The 18970-nt window shown below is 41.4% G+C and overlaps 2 protein-coding genes across 3 annotated transcripts in view; one reads left to right on the top strand and one right to left on the bottom strand.

Annotated features, from left to right (window-relative positions):
- The first annotated feature begins 5294 nt into the window (after positions 1-5294).
- On the top strand, positions 5295-9103 carry LOC110957767 (T-cell leukemia homeobox protein 3-like). Of its 2 annotated transcripts, none has more exons than XM_051954608.1 (3): positions 5295-6008; positions 6963-7200; positions 7839-9103. In XM_051954608.1, the coding sequence occupies exons 1-3, from the start codon at positions 5582-5584 to the stop codon at positions 8017-8019; spliced, it is 846 nt and encodes a 281-aa protein (XP_051810568.1). In that variant the 5' UTR covers positions 5295-5581; the 3' UTR covers positions 8020-9103. The 2 variants fall into 2 exon arrangements, with proteins under 2 accessions (XP_051810568.1, XP_022059654.1); XM_022203962.2 differs by having other exon boundaries at positions 5298-6008; positions 7836-9103.
- Positions 9104-9226: 123 nt separating this feature from the next.
- Positions 9227-18970, bottom strand: part of LOC110957768 (Kv channel-interacting protein 1-like) — a 45044-nt gene continuing 35300 nt past the window's right edge. Inside the window, exons 2-8 of the mRNA XM_022203963.2 lie at positions 14196-14320; positions 12765-12834; positions 12603-12673; positions 12376-12483; positions 12166-12270; positions 11718-11780; positions 9227-10912 (exon numbers count right to left, since the gene is read on the bottom strand). Coding sequence (XP_022059655.1) covers positions 10865-10912; positions 11718-11780; positions 12166-12270; positions 12376-12483; positions 12603-12673; positions 12765-12834; positions 14196-14320 — 590 coding nt within the window. The 3' untranslated portion in view covers positions 9227-10864. The remainder of the gene's footprint in view (positions 10913-11717; positions 11781-12165; positions 12271-12375; positions 12484-12602; positions 12674-12764; positions 12835-14195; positions 14321-18970) is intronic.

Here is an 18970-nt window from a genome sequence, read left to right as displayed (position 1 = left end):
CATGTGTGTGAGGAGGGGCGCAGAGCAGAGTGTGTGTGTGCCGGGGAAATCTACTCAAGTATTTAAATGTGTTGGCCTGTTGCCTGGCGCATGTATGAAACACATACAAGTTTTTACATTCTTGTCTGTAACTCAAATGGAGGATTCCTTGAGCTGCGTGACATCTGCAGCTTTTGAGAGATCATCAAGGCACACTGGATCGTGTCAAAGTTACTGGTCAATTTACATTTTTGAGGTCATCCGGCAGCGAAATGCATGCGTGGTCGTGTACATCTGAGTGTGTGTGTCTAATCGGTCACACTGCGCCTGGGGCAAGACAGGTGGGGCTGGTGGCATGAGGCTGGTGCCCCCCCACACCACCCTGAGGGGCCAGAAGGCCCAGCGAAGCAGGGGGCTGGAGTAGCTCCCTCTGCCAGGCACCAGAGCACTATGGCTGCTGGCAGCTGGTCCCCTGTCCCTCCCTCCCCTGCTCCCCTGCAGCAGCACCCTGCAGGCAGGCAACAGGAGGGGTGAGGAGGTCAAGAGGCAGGAGAGAATGGGTGGAACAGCGGCGACATGCAGCATAATCGGCTTTTATGAAGTGGAGAGGACACAGACCGAGGGAGACGGGAAGCACAGCTCTGACACAATGCAGCTGACTACAAGCAGTAATGAATTAACACATTAGTGCCACAACCAGGGGCGTTCAGGACCACTCAGCTGCTCTTAAGCACAAACCCGCCCTGGCACGCTCCCTCTCAGACATGCACACATCATAAATCAGTCATAAGTCATTAAAGCAAGAAGAAACAAGCTCGCTTATTAATTGCATCAGTCATTTTGTCAGCGTCCCTTTGAAAGCTATCGAGTAGGATCAGAGGCTTGAAAAGCAGAGAAACTTTTACTTAGCACTCAGAGCAGATGAAGCAGAGGTTAACTCGAAAAGGGGCACAGAGACAAGACAATGCTACGGGAATCCTCTTATCCAAACCAAATCCATGTGTTCAATTATCATCAGCCCCAAATGATCCCCATTAATTCTTTAACTCTTTCTTTCACATCTCAGTCTGAGCCATCCATCCTGTTTCTGCTCTCGCCCATCCCTATAATTCACGTCTGTGCGGTTACTTACTTCCCTTTCTCACTCTCTTCCTCCCTCCCTCCCTCCCTGACTTTTAACCAGCGTGAAGAGGCAGCCATGCATTCAACCATCAGACAGGCTAACATGGTCTGCCCTCACACACACGCACACACAGAGTCAAAGCATATTGTTCCTCAAGTGAAGCAAGAATGCAATGTTCACTGAAACAAATATCCAGCCTTGCAGGGGATCTTTTTGTGGTTCAAATTGAATCTTAATACTTGCATATAATGCTTACTTGTATACAGGCTGATCATGCTGGAAACTCACTCTGTTGGTTGTAGTTTGACTCCAGAAAACATAAAATAATCCAGCACAACGTTTTCATAATCAGCTGCAGCAACCTTTTTTTTAAAGCTACATTTTTAGTGGCATTTGTCTTTTAGGGAAATATGAAATATCTCCCCTCCAATAAAGGGAATCTTTTGGGACTACAAGCTTCATATTTGGTAATTGAAATCCTTTAATATCTACCGAGCCATATAACTGACATTTACAGTGACATTTTACATGGTTTATCTGCTTTTTAACTGTCTGGCAGATTAATTGTGTTCACACATGAGTACAGAGCAGTGTTCCAGTGACAGCCCAGCGAAGATGATGGTCCTGACCGGGTCCCTGATGGGGGATCCCATTGCTCTCTTCTCATCCAACAATCCCACTGAGCATGTCAATATGAAACACAATCCCCCCACACCGGGGCCAAGCAAGGCAATCCCTCCCGTTAGAGACAAGACAGGCTTATATTGATAGGATGAGTCTGCGTAACTGCTGCATCTGTGCGCAAAAAGAAAGACGCATGGCGTGGGTATGGAGAAAAGTGTAAATTAGACTAAATCAAGTCTCCCAACAGTAAAACACATTTTCACTATATTGCGCTCAATGTAAGCGTGATTTACTACACGACTCGTGTTGTATGTGGGCTGAGGGAGAGCGGGCCGTAAAGCGTTGTTTACCCAACTTTAAAAAATCCACCGCCTTGTAAATGTTGTCAGATGGCCGATGCCAGTGTCTTTCAGCTTAATACTACCTATATTAAATAGTTTAAATATTTCATAAGGGCGGTTTTTTAGAGCGAGGGAGGGGAAATCGTTAGCTGCGGTAAAGTTTCATTAACTGGTCCCCATTTCGCTGCGAGGCAAACTCATCTCCTCTTATTGTAATAAAACAATCTCTCTCTTTCTCCGGGTGCCGCTCTCCACTCATCTCCCTCTCTCTCTCCCTCCGCCGCCTCTCTCCTTCTCTTTTACATCATAATAATACACTACATCCCCTTTAAATGCACTATTACTTACCGCTGCCTTTTCATATTGTAACATCACGGGCACTTTAGCGACAATATAAAAGCGTGTCATTCATTATTCAGAAGCAGCCGGCCTCGTCCCCCCTTTTAAAAAGTCAGGCGCGCTGCTGAAATTGATAACGGCGAAGAGACGCGCAATAAAAACGCAGCCCCCGGGTACCGAGCTGCAGCCCAGACCCCCGATTATGCAGATCAAGTGGTAATTTCTCAAACAAATCGCACTCTTTCACTCTTTTGTTGTCGTTTCTTTTTGGACTTTTGGAATCGGGGTGTCAGCTTTCATATTGCCTGTGGAAAAAAGGGGAAAAAAGAGGATTGATGTGCTTCTTAATTGTTCATGCTGGTTGTAGGTTTGTCCAGAGACGGCACCTAAACATTCTGGCCTAAACGAGATGACCTCAAGGCTGCTTTTTAAATGATCTCTTGGCGTCAGTTTTTTTTTTAGTGCATTTTCTGATGTAACCACGAAGCAACGGCACCAGGTTCTCCTGGTGCGCGTTTTTTGGATAAGAGGTGTCACGGTGGTCACAGCTAATGTGTCACAATCACTCATAATCATTGGATTACAACAGATTACCAACACCCAACATCTGCAGAGTGGGACCCCTTGGTTTGGAGGGACTGCCTTCACTCCGCGGTGTGGAGTCAGGAAATGCAATAATTATCAATTTTCACAAAGCAGTTATTCAGCAGTTATTGTGGTCCAGGTGTGAGTCATCCTATTTAAAAAAAAAAAAAGTGGTTGTGCAATTAAGTGGAGCTGGTTACGTGTTGGTGTTCTATACAAAACTTGGCCATAAAAGGAATTGTCTTTTCTTTTTTTTTGCAAATGTCATCAAGAGAAACATAAAAATGTCTGAAATGATGACAGCTATAACAGACCAATTCTCCCCCATCAAAAGCCACCGGTGAGCTCACATATGGCGGGGTGAAGCAGCCAACACTCAGAGTCTGTCCATATTGCCAAACAAACACCTCGGGCCTTGTCCCATCTCATATTGCTTCATAAGACTTTATTGTGAGAAGGCGACGTGTGGCTCCTTTTCAAAATATATATTACAACTACAACGCTATCTTTGCATTTCCATTTGATTTTTTCTAACGTGTGACCTCACCAACTGGAATTCAGCAATTGCAGTTTGTCTTATAATAAGACTTTTCGTGCAGTTGAACATATAAATTCCCGCTGCAGTTTCCTTAATAATTGATTGTGTTTACAAAAACACTAATGGTCTGACAATAACAGAAAACATTCAGCGTATTTTTTTAATCCAAGAACACGTTACCCATGAAATAAAAATAAATAATTTACATAATTTAATGTAGACATTAAACTACAAGCATTGAAAAACGGTGATTAATTAAAAGGCTGAGGAGAAACTGCCAACAAATTCAAACCCCTCTGTCCATAAATGAATATGTTGGATACCAGTTCGTTAAAGTGCTGTAATGTGATAGCTCTAAAAAGCCACCTGCCGCATCCAAACCCGACGCGCATTTGTCTGTCCATGAGACAAGTTAGTGAAAATGAGATTATCCGGTCACTTTGGGCGCCTGTTACATTGAATCTGAGCGGTTAGCAGCTTCCAGAGCCCGGACACTTTATCTGAAGTAGCCCGTGGCTTTCCCTTGTCAGGTCATTTAATGTGGCACTGGCTACCAGGAACAAATAAGGCCACGTAATGCTTTGCCAAGCTCAATAGGTGCTGCTGATTGTGCCAATGTTCAATAAGGCTGCTGTCTTTTTATTTTAAAGAGCGACGTGATGGGTGTAGTGTCGTGAATTAGCCGTGCGTAATTACGCACCGGATTGCTATTAAGAAGGATTTATAATGTGCATTTGGATTTCATAACCTTAAGTTTCTTGCTATACGTAATGCAAAACAGCAAAAATAGATTTATACATGTTGTTAGTTTGACTTTTTTTTCTAGAACTAGACACCAAACCAACAAAACCTTAAACGTCTGTGAACGTCCAGGAAATATCGATCTGGTTGCTCTGGATTAAGATTGTAGATTTTACGCATCATGAATATTGAGAAATTAATTTATTTAATCCAGTTTCTACTTAAGAATCTGGCATTTCTGACAGCTGGATATTAAATGCCACAGTGCAAGCTTTAATCCAAGACTTATATTAAAATATAGCTCTCAGCAGTTGAGTATAATGCGTGGACGAAATGAAGGATTCAGATTTTAAAGAATATAAATTGAAGCCAATATTTCTTACGTTTAAAATAATACATCCGCAATAAACAGATTTCATGACATAAAGCACTTCTTAATAGCTCTCAGCCTGTTTCGGTATTATTTCTGCACATTCCACATGTGTCCAGCGAAAAATTGAAGATGTGACAGCAAGAGGACAACTGATGGGCTCTTTGTGTCTCCTCTGAGAAGTGGGGATGGGCAGCAGCATCACACCGTCAAACTCTAAGTTATGTAAAAAGTTTTTACATTCGACATCATTTCAGGACAAAACTTATAAACCTGCTTATTCTGGGGATATTTCTGGATGTAAGCAGAACGCTGACAGACGGCTGACAAAATGTCATTTAGGTGAAATAATAAAATCCATCGCCAAAAAGCAGAGAACACTGGTCTCCTTCTCTGGTCCGATTTCTTTCAATATGCCATTTAAATTTCCATGGAGTTAAGTTTCGCTTCTTAGTCTCTATTAGAATTGCAATGAACGCCAAATGAAATACTCGCTCACGGGGCATGAAGATGCCATATCTTAACATACATATATCAAACACGTTGATGCCCGTGGTTATGGGAAATCTTGATTATTGTGCCAAATCGTGGGCCTACCCCCACTGACATTCAATCAGTCATTCTGGTGCCAGCCAATGAAAGGTGGAGAGGGATGGAGGAGGACGGAGCTGCTAGACGGAGCGTTTTGACGCGCTGAGAGGAGGACAGAGCGTCACATCTCTCCAAACGCCCATCAAACTTTCACCACAGCCTGTAGAGAGGACTCAGTCCTCTGAACGAGGCCTGTTAGAGACACCGCGGACGCACCGGATTCTGACCGTATGGCTGGACAGCAATGGAGACACTTCTGATGATGACTTTTGGTCCAGTTTGACCCGACTGTGAATCCCCCTGAAAACACCTTGTTCAGCTTTCTTGTCCTTTTAGCGAAAGAGCGAGGGATGGAGCAAGCACCCAGCGCGCCGAGCCCTCCTCCAAAACCGGCCCAACACGAGCCCATCAGCTTCGGCATCGACCAGATTCTGGGAGCCGGTACGGAGCCGGAGAACGGGCGCACGGCCGGAAGACAAAGTGGATCCGATTTAAGCAACGGGGACGGTTATTATAGTTTAGGAAGCCCGACTGGGGCCAACGCGTCCTCGTACACCGCGCTGTCGATCTCCCTCTCCGGTATAATGCCTCCGGTGGAGGCTTCAGGTTCATACGGAGAGAGCAGGAGTCTGGGCAGCCGGGGAGTGATCCGAGTTCCAGCTCACAGACCCGTAGCAGCCCCGGGACCCCCGGCCCCCGTCCAGAGCGCTGTTCCTGGGTTTGGGGGGCTGTGCTTCCCCTGGATAGGAAACAGGTTCGCCAAGGACAGAATATCAGGTAGGCCAGCTGTTAGACCTAATGAGTTCCCCTCGTTAATATTTTATTATGTTTAAAACCATAGTAATGGCTGCTGGAGCATTTAAAAGCAAACCCCTGTGCCAAATATTTTTTAAAAGCCATTTACAGCCAACTGAAATGCTTTCTCCTTAATTATCAAAACGTCTGAAAACATTCAAAGGGAGCAAAAAAGTATTTTTAAAATAATGTAATATAATACATTTTCAGTTTGAACACACTGTGGCTGCGTTGCTGAATTCACGTATGTTCTAATGTTTAATATTTAATTTCTAACAAATGGGGTTCACTTAAACAGATACTTTAATTGTGCCAAAGCAAACAACACATGGTCTCTGTAGCACTTTATATCTCTAGTAAAAAAAAATAAAATGTCATTGTGGACTAATTTAAAGATAAATAAGAATATTGTGACCATAAGGAGGTAAAAATATTTATTTCAGAAATTACAGGGTAAGGTGATATTAATAGAATAAAAACTGTAAGATGTTTTCTGTATTTATTAGAGGTGCAGTAAGGGTTTTGATCACACAGACAGTCCTACAGCCTGTTTTACTGAAGATTAATAGAAGCCTCTATTAGCAAAGGCCTATAACACAGCAGGGTTCATATATCGGAGGATATGGAGTAAATAGGCCAAAAAGGCTTGCTGAACTTTCTGTAATTACCAGTAATTTATCTGGTAAATTTGAAATAACTTTACTATTTATTCATCCTCTGTTTGGAATGCTTTGCTTCTACTCATCTTCCACAATAAATATCTTCTCACATGTGGCCTCCACAGTCCAAACAAGGGACTGTTGTCAAACAGGGCAGATATCAGAGATAAATGGCTTTGAATTTCCATACAGAGTGAGGAGTGAATTAGTGTGTTTGGTGCTGCGTAAAATCTCATCTGTTCCTTACCCTTTGTATCCATGTCTCTCCTGTCTGCAGCGGCTCTGGTGCCGTTCGCCGTGACGCGGCGGATAGGTCACCCGTACCAGAACCGGACGCCTCCCAAACGGAAAAAGCCACGAACATCCTTCTCCAGAGTTCAGATCTGCGAGCTGGAGAAACGCTTCCACCGCCAGAAGTACCTGGCAAGCGCCGAGCGGGCAGCTCTGGCGAAGAGTCTGAAGATGACGGACGCGCAGGTCAAAACCTGGTTTCAGAACCGCAGGACCAAGTGGAGGTTGGTATGGAAAGTTATATTTAAATATGTCAGCAGTATTTCAACACAAGCCACCATGAGAAACACAGGAAGTGTCACATTCTTCTGTGTTTCACACACACGTTCTGTTTAAAAATCAAACTTTTCCTCTTTGGGCAGGTGACCCCGTACGTAATTTCCTGTTTAGTGACCCCATTGACACGGAACAACAAAAAACTCAAAACTGAACGATTAACATAAACAGAAAAAAAGTACAAATAACAAACTAAATCTCAGCGTTATTTTGTATTTGTTGGCGTCATAATTTTATCTCTTACATACAAATTTTAACTCCAAACCCTACAATTTGTATAAATATAGGCCAGAAATACATATTTTTAATACTCTCCGAAATGCAGCATTAATTAAAAATTATGGCCTGTCAAATGTATCTTTATTTTAGTTAATTTTTATCCCTCACACAAATTGAATTCCATCCTTCCATCGCTCTTTAACACCAGGAATTAACCACAGCAGCTGTTTTATACAACTTACAAGAATTTTCATACTGCTAAACTTTTTTTCGATTTCTTTCAAATCGTGCATGACACTCTTTTCTTTTTGTTTTTTCAATGTGTCTCTTTATAAATAGTGTTTCTTCTCCTGTCATCTTTCAGAAGACAGACAGCCGAGGAGAGGGAGGCGGAGCGCCAGCAGGCCAATCGCCTCATCCTGCAGCTGCAGCAGTCCGCCCTCCAGAAGTCTCTCAGCGAATCAGCGGTGTCGGATCCTCTGTGCGCCCATAACTCCTCCCTGTACGCGCTGCAGAACCTCCAACCCTGGGCCGAGGACAGGGAATAAGGACCGGACACCACGCGGTAATCACTGAGCATCCTCTATGATCCCTGGGAGGATAAATCAATTCAATTAGGCCTACATGAGGACAGAGGGACGTACCTTGATCCTTACTGTGGAGAAGAAGAAGAAGAAAAAAAAACTAAACAACAAAGTGTGACCACAGAAACTGGTGAGTGGATCACAACTACAGTATTTGAGTGGATGCTTGTGAAAGTGGACCTGAAATGATGGTGAGTGAAGCCATCAGAAACTTTGTTGGACTAAAATTTGCAGCTCAGTACTCGGGAACAGCAGGACTCTTCAAATCCAAAAAAAAAAAAAAAAGAAGGAAGCTGTGTTTAAAAAAAATCTTTTCACCCTGTTGTTGTCCTCTTATGCTTGTATACTTATTCTGTTTATTAGAATAAGATGAGAAAGAAATGTACCCTATAGACCTAAAGGAGGTCATTAATTCTCCACGGTGAGATGCAAGATTCAGTGTTTTGTGAAGGTGTTTTCTTTCAACCATCTCCTTATTCTGAAGCAGACGTGGCTCTGTGTTTTTTAAGGGGAGGAACACCAGCTAAATAAAGGCAATACCTACACCGACACACCCATACAACCTGCATTGAAATGTGTTTATTAGATTTAAATAAATCCCTTGCTGTGTTTTGTGAAAAAATACAAAACAAAAAATGTCTCACAAACATGCAGATAGAAGCTGATTCAGAGATTATTTTAGATCATTTTGCTGATTAAGAATTCAGATCTTATTTATAAATGTAGCCACAGTACAAACACAGGTATGTTACGCCACCTTAGCCCAAACACGACGACACCCAAATGTTACATTATGGTGGGGGAAATGCTATTGTGAGAGGTAATAAAAGGGAAACAGATACCAGGATTAGTGGGGAGAGGTGTAGAAAATATGAAAGAGGCTGTAAGTTGGGTAATAAAGGGAGTGATGCATGTTCAGTGATGGTGGTGAAGTTTTTTCATATGCACATTATCATGCTTTATTTGTGGGCCGCGTCCTCTGGGATGGAGGCACTTTTTTGTACTTTCATTGTATATGTGTAAATAACAGTATAAACTGTTCCTGTGACCCTTTTTGCTCATGCTCTTTATGATGCACCGTGAAAAAAAAGTATTTGAAGGTTTTTAAACATTATTACAAGGTATATAAAAGAGAAAATGTATGGAGGTGAAAAAGAACAGCGGACAGCGGTTCATTTTTATTTCTTGAAAAGTTTATTGATAAATATAATGATTTTATACAATATTTCAATACACACATTATTTCATTCTGACAGTTTTAAGTGTCTGTCTGTCCGTCTTCCCATCCGTCAGTCTGTCTAGATGTAGGTCTGGGTACATTTAAGAGCTGCAACACATCTCAGCAAGGTTTTTTATTATTTTTTTAATTACACTATTGGTAGCACAGTGAGTGGATGTGACAGCAAATCATTTATAAATCTGTAGTTTTTGTCCTGCTCAATCTTCACAACGATGGCTCTTGTTTGAAACATGGCTTCCATTCCTCCAGAATCAGTGAAAAGGTCTTTTAACTCTCATCTCCTGCCTTATTTCTCTCATCTTTGTGTCCCTCCGTCATCCCTCCTTCCAGCGTCTTTCCCTCACAGTGAAATGTTGGTCGCTCTGAGTCGACGTTTTGAACAGACAGAGGTGAATACGAAACTCTCCGCTCTGGTGTCAACAAGATGAAGCTGCATGCTAGAATAAATGACACTTTAATATTCAGGCTACCAGGGCCTTTACGTCAGGACGCCACACACACACACACACACACACACACACACACACACACACACACACACACACACACACACACACACACACACACACACACACACACATTGTATTGTTCTCCATCTGGATGCAGGTAAACCTTGACATGGGCTCTTTATAACAATGAGTGTCGGGGAGAATAATTACAGAGTTAAATCCAATCCGACAGAAAGACAGACAGCTAGTCAGAAGCACAGACAGACACGAATGAATCCAGACGGTGAGAAGAAGCCACAAGTACAACAGTTAAATATCTACAGTCAAGTGGTTACAACACTCAGACACTGATCGACAACACTGGAACACACAGGAGGTGTCTGCGAGGCTTTTGATACAAGCTGCCACGAGACGCAAGACTGTCGCAAGCAGGCCGAGGTCAGCTCCAGCCTGTTTCTGAATTAGTCTGAAAACAGAAGAGGTGGCTCTGTGAGACGCTGACTCGGAGTTCCACTCTGAAACTTGACCTTTTAAGTTTGAGTATATCGCACCGGGTTTCTATGGCACACACACTAAATATGCTGTAGGCCTCCGTCTTAGCATGCTTCACAATATTGCTCATGTTTGCCGTATTGACGCAGAAATTCATGATGAAAACAGCTATTATTTAAGCTTCTAATGACCAAAATGTGCATTTGGTTGATCTCACTGCTAAGCTGCTTTTTAGGTATTTCGGTCCCGCTCGGTAACAAAATGTGACGGGGGGAAGTATTTACAGAGTAGCGTGAAGTACACACTGTCCATGATGACAGCAACAACAGCAACAAACGAGGGAGACGAAGACGAGGTAAATGGTCACACAAAGGTCAAATTAAGTCTAAAGGAGTTGTTCCAAAACCAGTGATGGTTTGTTGCCATAGATTTGTTACAGTAAGATACCTCCCTGGACAGTTTTGTGGCAAACTGTCACACCTGAAGTGATAAACTCTTTGTTTCGCCTTTCCTCATGAGTTAAGCTGTTCCTTTTTTCTCACAAATTCAGGTCTTTCTTCTTCTTCTTTCTTCCATGTTCTTTTCTCCGTGTTGTCGTCTGTTGCACCGTCTCCCTAATGTTTGTCGACTAGATGACATTTTCAAAGAGCTGTAGAGACCTCATGATGTTTTCATCCTGTGCAAAGAAGAAGAAGGGAAATTAGGAAGCTCACAGAGGAGAAAGTCGTCCAACAATCACCATTCAATTCGTTTTACTGTCCACTAGGGGGCAGTAAATGGTCATAAAATGGTAATGATCTCTTTGCAAACAAATACACTGATAGAAAAGGTAGCAAAGACCATAATTAATAGACAGTATAGTGACACCTGCAAAAATAAGAGGTCTTTGCAAATAAAGAAGTAAACTTGTTTTGTTTGAGGTGATTTTTTGTGAAACATTTTGACATGTCAGGGCTACACAGTGACCGGGTGGTTAGCACCATCGCCTTGCAGCTAGAAGATCCCCGGTTTGCCTCCTGGCCTGGGTCTGAGATCTTTCTACATGGAGTTTGCATGTTCTCCCTGTGCATGTGTGGGTTTTCTCCGGTTACTCCAGCTTCCTTCCACAGTCCTAAAACATGCTGAGGTTAATTGGCAATTCTAAATTGTTCATAAGTGTGAATGTGAGTGTGATTGTTTGTCTCTATGTGTAGCCTGGTGTCTTGTCCAGGGTGTCCCCTGTCTTCACCTTAAATCAGCCCCCCTATGACCCTAATGAGGGTTAAACAGTGTATAGATAATGGATGGATGGATTCTGACATGTCACAGTTGGAAGCATAAGTGATAGCAATAACCTTCCTGTGGTATTCAGCCATCACTAATTTTGTTATTTACACATGTGCCTACCATGCCAAGTCAAATTATCCTCAGGAAATTTAGGAAAGTTATGTGGATCCGATAAAATAAGACAGAGCAGAAGTTTAGAAGATAAAAGAAGGTACCTCTTGACAAGAAAGGATGAATTCATCAAGAGTGACCACACCATCTCTGTTTTTGTCCATTTTCTGTAGATAGAAGTGCATATTTAGTCAAGGCATTCATGTCAGGTGTTAAAGATAGAAATGCAATTTGTAAATTGACATCTAATATACACACACTTTATTAAAATTAGTGGCATATTTTGTGAGATCACTGTCACCGTGTTAGTTCTTGCAACTTATTTATTACTCAGCACTCAATATTCTTCACAATTCTTGAATCTCTTCCCACCAGTATATTTTTCTCTTCACTTTTCTTTGCTCTTAAGCCATGGTGGATATCTCCACTCATGCAGATTATTTCTTTCCTGCTGTTGCAATTTCTGAAGTCTGTTGTGTAAAATTGGCCAGTCACCTTTGTTCCTGTTGTATGGTTCTACTGTACATAAATAAAACAATTAGATGTTAGTACCTGAAAGAAGGCATCCACATGCTGTTTGGGTGCATCAGTTTTCAAGGCAGGGTAGGTGTACTTCCCCATCATGTCATATATTGCTCTGACGATGTCTGTCATCTCCTGCCAAACACGGAAGACACACAGTCAGACACGATTATTGAAAATCCACAGTCTGTTCTAGACTACTAGAGATGGAAAAACTAAGACATACGCAGGAGCACGAACCTCTTTGTTGATGTAACCGTCTCTGTTGATGTCATAGAGGTTGAAGGTCCACTGGAGCTTCTCGGTGACGGAGCCCCTCAGCAAGATGGACAGAGCGGTTACAAAGTCCTGACAGAGACAGAATAAGAGAGAGAACAGCAAATTGAAAAAAGGAGTGGCAGGTCGACATCTTTATAAACCGAGTATCAATGAGCAGAGATGTGGAAGTGAGTGAGAATAAACCAAACCTCAAACTTTATGGATCCTGTGTGTCCTGCGTCAAAAGCATTAAACAGATAGTGTGCGTAGGTGCTGGCATCTGCAGGAGAAGAAGGAAGTAAAATGTAGAAAAAACACAGAGACAAAAGCAGGTACAGACACTGGCATCAAACCACACATGCTCTCTTCACCTCCATGTGGGAAGAACTGGGAGTATATTTGCTTGAAGGTGTCCTCGTTTACGACGCCACTTGGACACTCCTGGAAAGAGAGAGGGACACAGAAAAGTGGGAGGATGAGGAGAGTATAAAAACGAGAGAAGCCTGCAGGGACAGGTCAAACAGAGGTGAACAGAGTCTGCTGGGTTCAACAGATGGAGGAAATGTGATGGAATCAATCAAAATACAGACACAAAAGTTGATGGGAGACTTTGTATTGGGTAAAGCTATATGTCAGAAACCTTTAAGGGTTAAAGGTCAAATTGAATCCTGCATCTGATATAAAATATTACTGTCTAATTAATGTCTATCACCAAAAGTACAAGAAAGTGCAGTTGCAACCTCTGCCCTTCTGTCCAGGGTGTCACTACTGAGTCTAAACACTGCACAGAGCTTTAACTTAAATCTTATCTTACCTCTGTCCTTTGGAGATATCTGTCTCTATGATAATTCCTAATCATTTAGAGTAAGTAAAGTATACTTAAATTGTAAATGTGATCTAAAATTGAAAAAGTAATGCTAGAGTTACAGTAAATAAAGGAAAAATTATACAACTAAAACCACAGCAAAATCGGCATCAGGAAACTGGAGCTCTTAGGTCATGTGTCCTTCCACTGCATTTATTTGACCTCTAAATTCCTTTTTTGGGTACATTAAACCTTCATATAAGGTTTCACAAATCTACTACGGGTAACTGTATGGCAATGTAAATATACATACGGCCCATTTACATACCAGTGAATATAATTTATCATCTAATTGAGATGTTTAACTGGACAGACATACAGTGCATACTGATAACAGGTCACACTGTTAAAAGCTCATGTAGCTGAAAGGAAATCTAACAGATTTACCAAACGGGGCTACTAATAAAACCATTTTTTTGATTATATGCTTTTGTATTGCAGAAGCAACTGTTTAATTGAGAGAAAAAAAAACTTATTGAGCATTTGGTTATTTAGAGGAACAGATAATGTACTTTTGGCGAGTATTTTTTGGTAGGTCCTAATTAATTTCTCACAGGGGCCACGTCCCTCCATATCTGTGTGATCTTTAACTCTGATTTACTGCACAGGAAGGACTGATGCCAAAGTTAGTGTATGAATCTATGCAAAAAAAATAAGAATGGATGCCAAAAAATCTCATCATTATATCTGCCAGAGGTAATCATAAATGAATGTATGCGCTCTTACGAGAAATCCAACAAACACCTAGTTTGTTTGGCATTTCCTGCTCTACTCATACAGGACTGAACAGAATTTATCTTCCCATGAGGCGACTTTTGATATTAGATCAGCTCTTGTTACACACACAGACAATTTTGCTGTCAGTGTCCTCCACAGAGGACAAATCCAGTACAAATCTACTACTTTTCTATTTCAGTGCACTTGTGCTGTCACTTACATTCTTGAAGCCCCTGTAGAGCACTTGGAGCTCTCGTTTACTGAAGTTGGTTTGAGCTTCTAGCTGGTCGAGGCCTTCCGGTCGATGGCAGACCATGGTCATCTCCAGGTCATCGTCAGCTTTGTCTAGAGTAGAAAAAAGAAAATATTACTAAATATGATTTTTGCGTCATCTACAGAGAGAAAAGAAGTAGTGAAAGAGTAGTAGGAGAGGAGAGGAGAGGAGAGGAGAGGAGAGGAGAGGATGAAAGATGGAGGTTCGGAGAGGTAGAGGTCAGTTTAGCAGCTCTGTGTTCTTCCCCTCTCTGGTCCTATCATTAACAACTCATTACTCTCCTCGCTGCAGGGGAGGAGAGAGAGGACACACCATTGACTGTGACACAACACACACACTCAAAGTGCCTATAGGTGAAGAGAATGTTATAAAATCAAGACACCCTCTCCCTTCCTCACTCTCTCACAGACAGTCATCTACGCATCCGGACGAGAGAACATATTCCCCGAGGCAATTTACAGTGTAATAATTATGCATACTGTTATAGCTGTGCATAATTTAATAGAAGTAGTAATAAAAATTCCGAATATGATAAAGTGGTCATAATGTAAAGTAGTAAAAGGATGGACGAAGAAAAAAAAAGAAAGACAAGAAAAAACTCTTAGCGGCGTTTAAATAATGAGATGCCATGTTTAATGAAGGCCCCTTCAGAATAATGTCTGTGTGGTTAAGCAGCAGAAGAGAAAAGTCTCATAATTTGTTTTAAAAATCTGTGACTGAAACGTATATTCTTGTATAACACGAGATTTGGCTGCTTGAATCTGCCATCAGAAACTTCTGCAGTCTGCTGAACATGCCTGCATCAGTCAATATTGCTCTGTAAAGGACTATTTATTAATTATAGGTGACCTTCCCAGTGTGTTTTCCAATAAACTGCATAGTGACCAAGTACAATATCCCTGTGTCTTTTTAACACTGAAGTGAAATCACACTAGTTTCATAGTCGATGTCTGATTTATGGCCACCTTTGTCAAAATCTGCCATCAGATTTTTAGCAGAGTGGTTTAAATGGAGAATAGCACAGTCATCATGCACAGCACGGACACCAAGCTTTCTAAGCACCTCTGTTCAGCTTTAATTGAGTGTCACAGAGTGTAAGGTTCACCCTGTCCTTGGCAATCCAGATTTTGAAGCATTAACAGTTTTGAAATGGAGACATTTTTATCTGTGTGGCAAAGCCATTAGTGCTTTGTGCAGCTTCATTACACCGGTGCCTCTTCAGTTCTGTTCTCTCAGTGAATCATGGGTTGGCATTTTACTGCGCAAAGCAAAGACAACTTTATATCACTGCTAAATTAAACCTCAGTCATCAGTCTAGCCTTTTCAGATTCAGTATTCACTGTTCCCATTTAATTCATCACAGAGAGTACTTATGCCGAGGTCTGTCATTGTGACTTAAGTTATTAAAAGTGGATTAGTTGTTGTGATGATGTTACAGGCATTTGAATAGCTGATCTAAACTTGTCAGCGAAACTTGGTACAAGAGATGCTTTGAAATAGTGAGACTGACATCAATGGACACGTTAACGAAATAATGTTAAAAGAAAATGCATCACATTTTAAATTGAACCAGTCAACGTAGAGTATAATGAGTTGTTGTATTAAGAGCTCATTGTATTGTGCAAATTAGTTTCTACATTATGGGAATAATATGACTTTGTGGATTTATTTAACTTGTCTTGTTGAGTTGCTAAGCAGGCACTCTTTCTACACACAGTTTAACACACACACACACACACACACACACACACACACACACACACTCCTGAAGGTCATTTGCTTCATCAGTCAAGCAAATCAGACTTTATCAGTGTCACATTAGGATGGAGGTTCAGAATCCTGTCGAAGCTGAGGTGTAATTACCACAAACGCACACAGCTAAACACGGATAACATGATAACACAATTCCATACCAAACATATGCATGCAAAACACAGATGTTCTTCACGGTAAAATAAACTTTACAGCTGCGACTCCGTTAATCTTGTTTTGCACGGATTTAAAATTGTGTGTCTGCACAATTTAAAATCATGCACCTATAGAACATTTACTCCACTGATGGGCTTCACTGTGACTCTATGTGAAAATGCTGATGACACCAACACAGTGACAGCCATACTCCACACTAAACATCACCTCAGCACAAGATGCCCAGTCTCAAAGTACAATATACAATTATACCTCTTAAAGAAAAGTCACAATAATCCGAACCGTTCTTTTAACCAGTTATATTACAGCAGTAGTATGTGTTGTTCAGAATATATTAGGACTCCAACAGATACTTTGACATACAATCATGTATAAACATGCAGAATAGTAGTGCTAAGATCTGAGGAGAGATGGTGAGCATTTAACATGGATTGTGAAACCCACTGGAGCATATTTCTGTTTTTTGGAAGAGATAAATAAATACAATTTTACTTAAATTAATGGAAAATAAGAATAACAATCGGCACTCGTTCATACTCAGGTTTGTTTTCTGCACCTCCACACTCACTTTTGACCATCACAAACACAAACCTCAGGTGAAGCTTCTGAAAAGTCATCCCTTTCTTCCCTTTAGACACAAATTGTTGTAAAAGTTAGAGAGAAAACTATCAGTTACATGAACATACAGATATTTTTCCAAAAATGAGTTGCATCTGTATTAGGTTTCGCTTTTCTTCACATTTCAAGACATCAGGCATTAATAGGAATGTTTGAGTTTTGCAGCAGCGCTATTATCAGTGGACAAACTAATGTATGATTTGAAACATTAAAATCAGCAGAGGAAAAAATTGCACAAGCCTTTAATATGAAGTCTGTGCTATGGTAGATATTGGCTGCAGTTCAGCGCCCCTGCTGTTATTTGCTGAGTGCAAATCTCCACCAACACTGAACAACTGAACAGCCAGCAGCAGTTTGTATTTATTCAGCGTTTGTTTATGCATTTATTGTTCTTTTTGTTTTGTGTGAAAAACGCAAAAGTCCCACTTATCCAACATTCACACATTAATAATAGAGATTTGTTTTTTGTCAATAACTTGCCAGTTTATAGTCAAACAACAGTGGAAAACTCTGAGTTTGCTGGTTGAGTTAGAGCCAGATGATAATAGGAGTAGTAGTAGAATGACTCACCCTCCACAGTTATGACTCCCAGTAGGTGCAGCATTTTGACGGCCCCACAGCACAGCAGAACGATGGCTATAGTGTGTAAGCTGTTCTCACTCTGAGCCTCTCTTTCCATCTTTCTTTTCCTTCCTCCAGCCTCTTTGTTAATCTTGAAGTTTATCTGTCTCCACCTTTTCTCTTTTAGTCCTGTCTAGTGTTATTTTGTTCTCAATAAAACACAACTATACATAAGAATAAAGCACTAAAACTTTCAAACTTGCACCGACTACTGCTTCTCACCGTGTGCACCTCAATTCTAAGCACAGTTGGCTGTTACGGCTCTATTCTGCTCTCTCTCGTAATTCTAAACTTTCCATCCTTCCTGTGTGTTCCGACAGTGAGCCCTCACCTGCCTCTCTCTATCTCTGTCTTTTTATCCCCCTGTTTCTCTCTTCCCAGGGGGCATCTTCCTCTCTCATCCTGACCTTTGCTCCATCCCACTAACTCTCTCTCCTTCTCTGTCCCCACTTCCCCCTCTGTACCACAGTCACGGTGTCCTTCTCTGTCTGGGCTTTAAGCTGAGGGTCCGACCTGAGCGCACTGTAACAAAGATAAACTCACCTTCCACTGTACGAACAGATGTGTTTGTTTTGTGACTGCGTGTTTGTGTGCGTGTGTGTCCATGAGCATATCAGGGCTTGATTAATTGTTCCCATTAAGACACACAGTCATCCCCAAAGAACAGAAGACTTAATTTACCACAAAGTGACTTTTCTAACTAAGCATGCCTGAGTTCTTTCATATGGCCACAATATAAACAACATCTTGTCTACATCAGAATGAATACACCTGCTGAGACAACAAGATCCATCCTAATCTTCCATGTAGACTTTAAATTGACTAAATATGAAAGCGTCTGACAAAGAGGAGCACTTATGATGGCTTATAACAAGAAAATACCAGCAGGGGGCAGCAGAAACCAACACAGAAAACATCTCAACGTTTCAAACCTGCTAATAAAGATGTATTGTATGTTTCATCAAGTGTCATTTCATATTTAGCTGATATTTTACCCACCAAGTGGTTAAAAATCAGAAGAAAATGTATTTTTTGTCAGATAAGATGTGCTGTGTTTCTAAACACAAAGTACATAAGGTGTGCAAAAACCCACTAAAAATCACAGTGAATAAAAACAAAATCTTTTGGTGGCATCAACGTGGCACAGTGAGCTGACACTCACTATAATTCTCGATGTGAATTTAAAATAGGAGCTGTGACTGCCGACTGAGCTGAAGCGTATAGCCACTGACTTGCAGACTGCAGGGGGCTCTGCTGTATCAAGAGGTTTCCCACAGAGTTGTCAATTGCAGGTTCGCTTTATTTACTGTTCTGGAATTACAGCAGCAGTGCCGAGGAAAATTAAATTTAGTGGCAGGAGCAGCATTTAATTTAATTTCCCAGACATTTAAAAGATGCTCATTAGCATAAATGTCACTTGATAAGCACGATTGAGTGTATTGTATATTGAGTTTGCTCAAGTCATCAACCCTGAGCGGACTATGGCTGTGATTGCTTCTGTTCTGATGTGAAGCAGTGGGTAAAAGTGCTGGTGCACACTAACAGGCCTCTTC

This window comes from Acanthochromis polyacanthus, chromosome 10 (genome assembly GCF_021347895.1).
Source record: "Acanthochromis polyacanthus isolate Apoly-LR-REF ecotype Palm Island chromosome 10, KAUST_Apoly_ChrSc, whole genome shotgun sequence".
Classification (NCBI taxonomy): Eukaryota; Metazoa; Chordata; class Actinopteri; family Pomacentridae; genus Acanthochromis; species Acanthochromis polyacanthus.
Note: the sequence above shows the minus strand (reverse complement) of the source record. Positions and strands in the feature narration are given on the sequence as shown.

What these genes read in the sequence shown, in the direction of transcription:
- LOC110957767 (XM_022203962.2), top strand. Translation starts at nt 5,582, where the DNA reads ATGGAGCAAGCACCCAGCGCGCCGAGCCCTCCTCCAAAACCGGCCCAA. An exon ending in CGCCAAGGACAGAATATCAG is followed by an intron (nt 6,009 to 6,962) that starts GTAGGCCAGCTG and finishes TCCTGTCTGCAG; the next exon opens with CGGCTCTGGTGCCGTTCGCC. An exon ending in AACCGCAGGACCAAGTGGAG is followed by an intron (nt 7,201 to 7,835) that starts GTTGGTATGGAA and finishes GTCATCTTTCAG; the next exon opens with AAGACAGACAGCCGAGGAGA.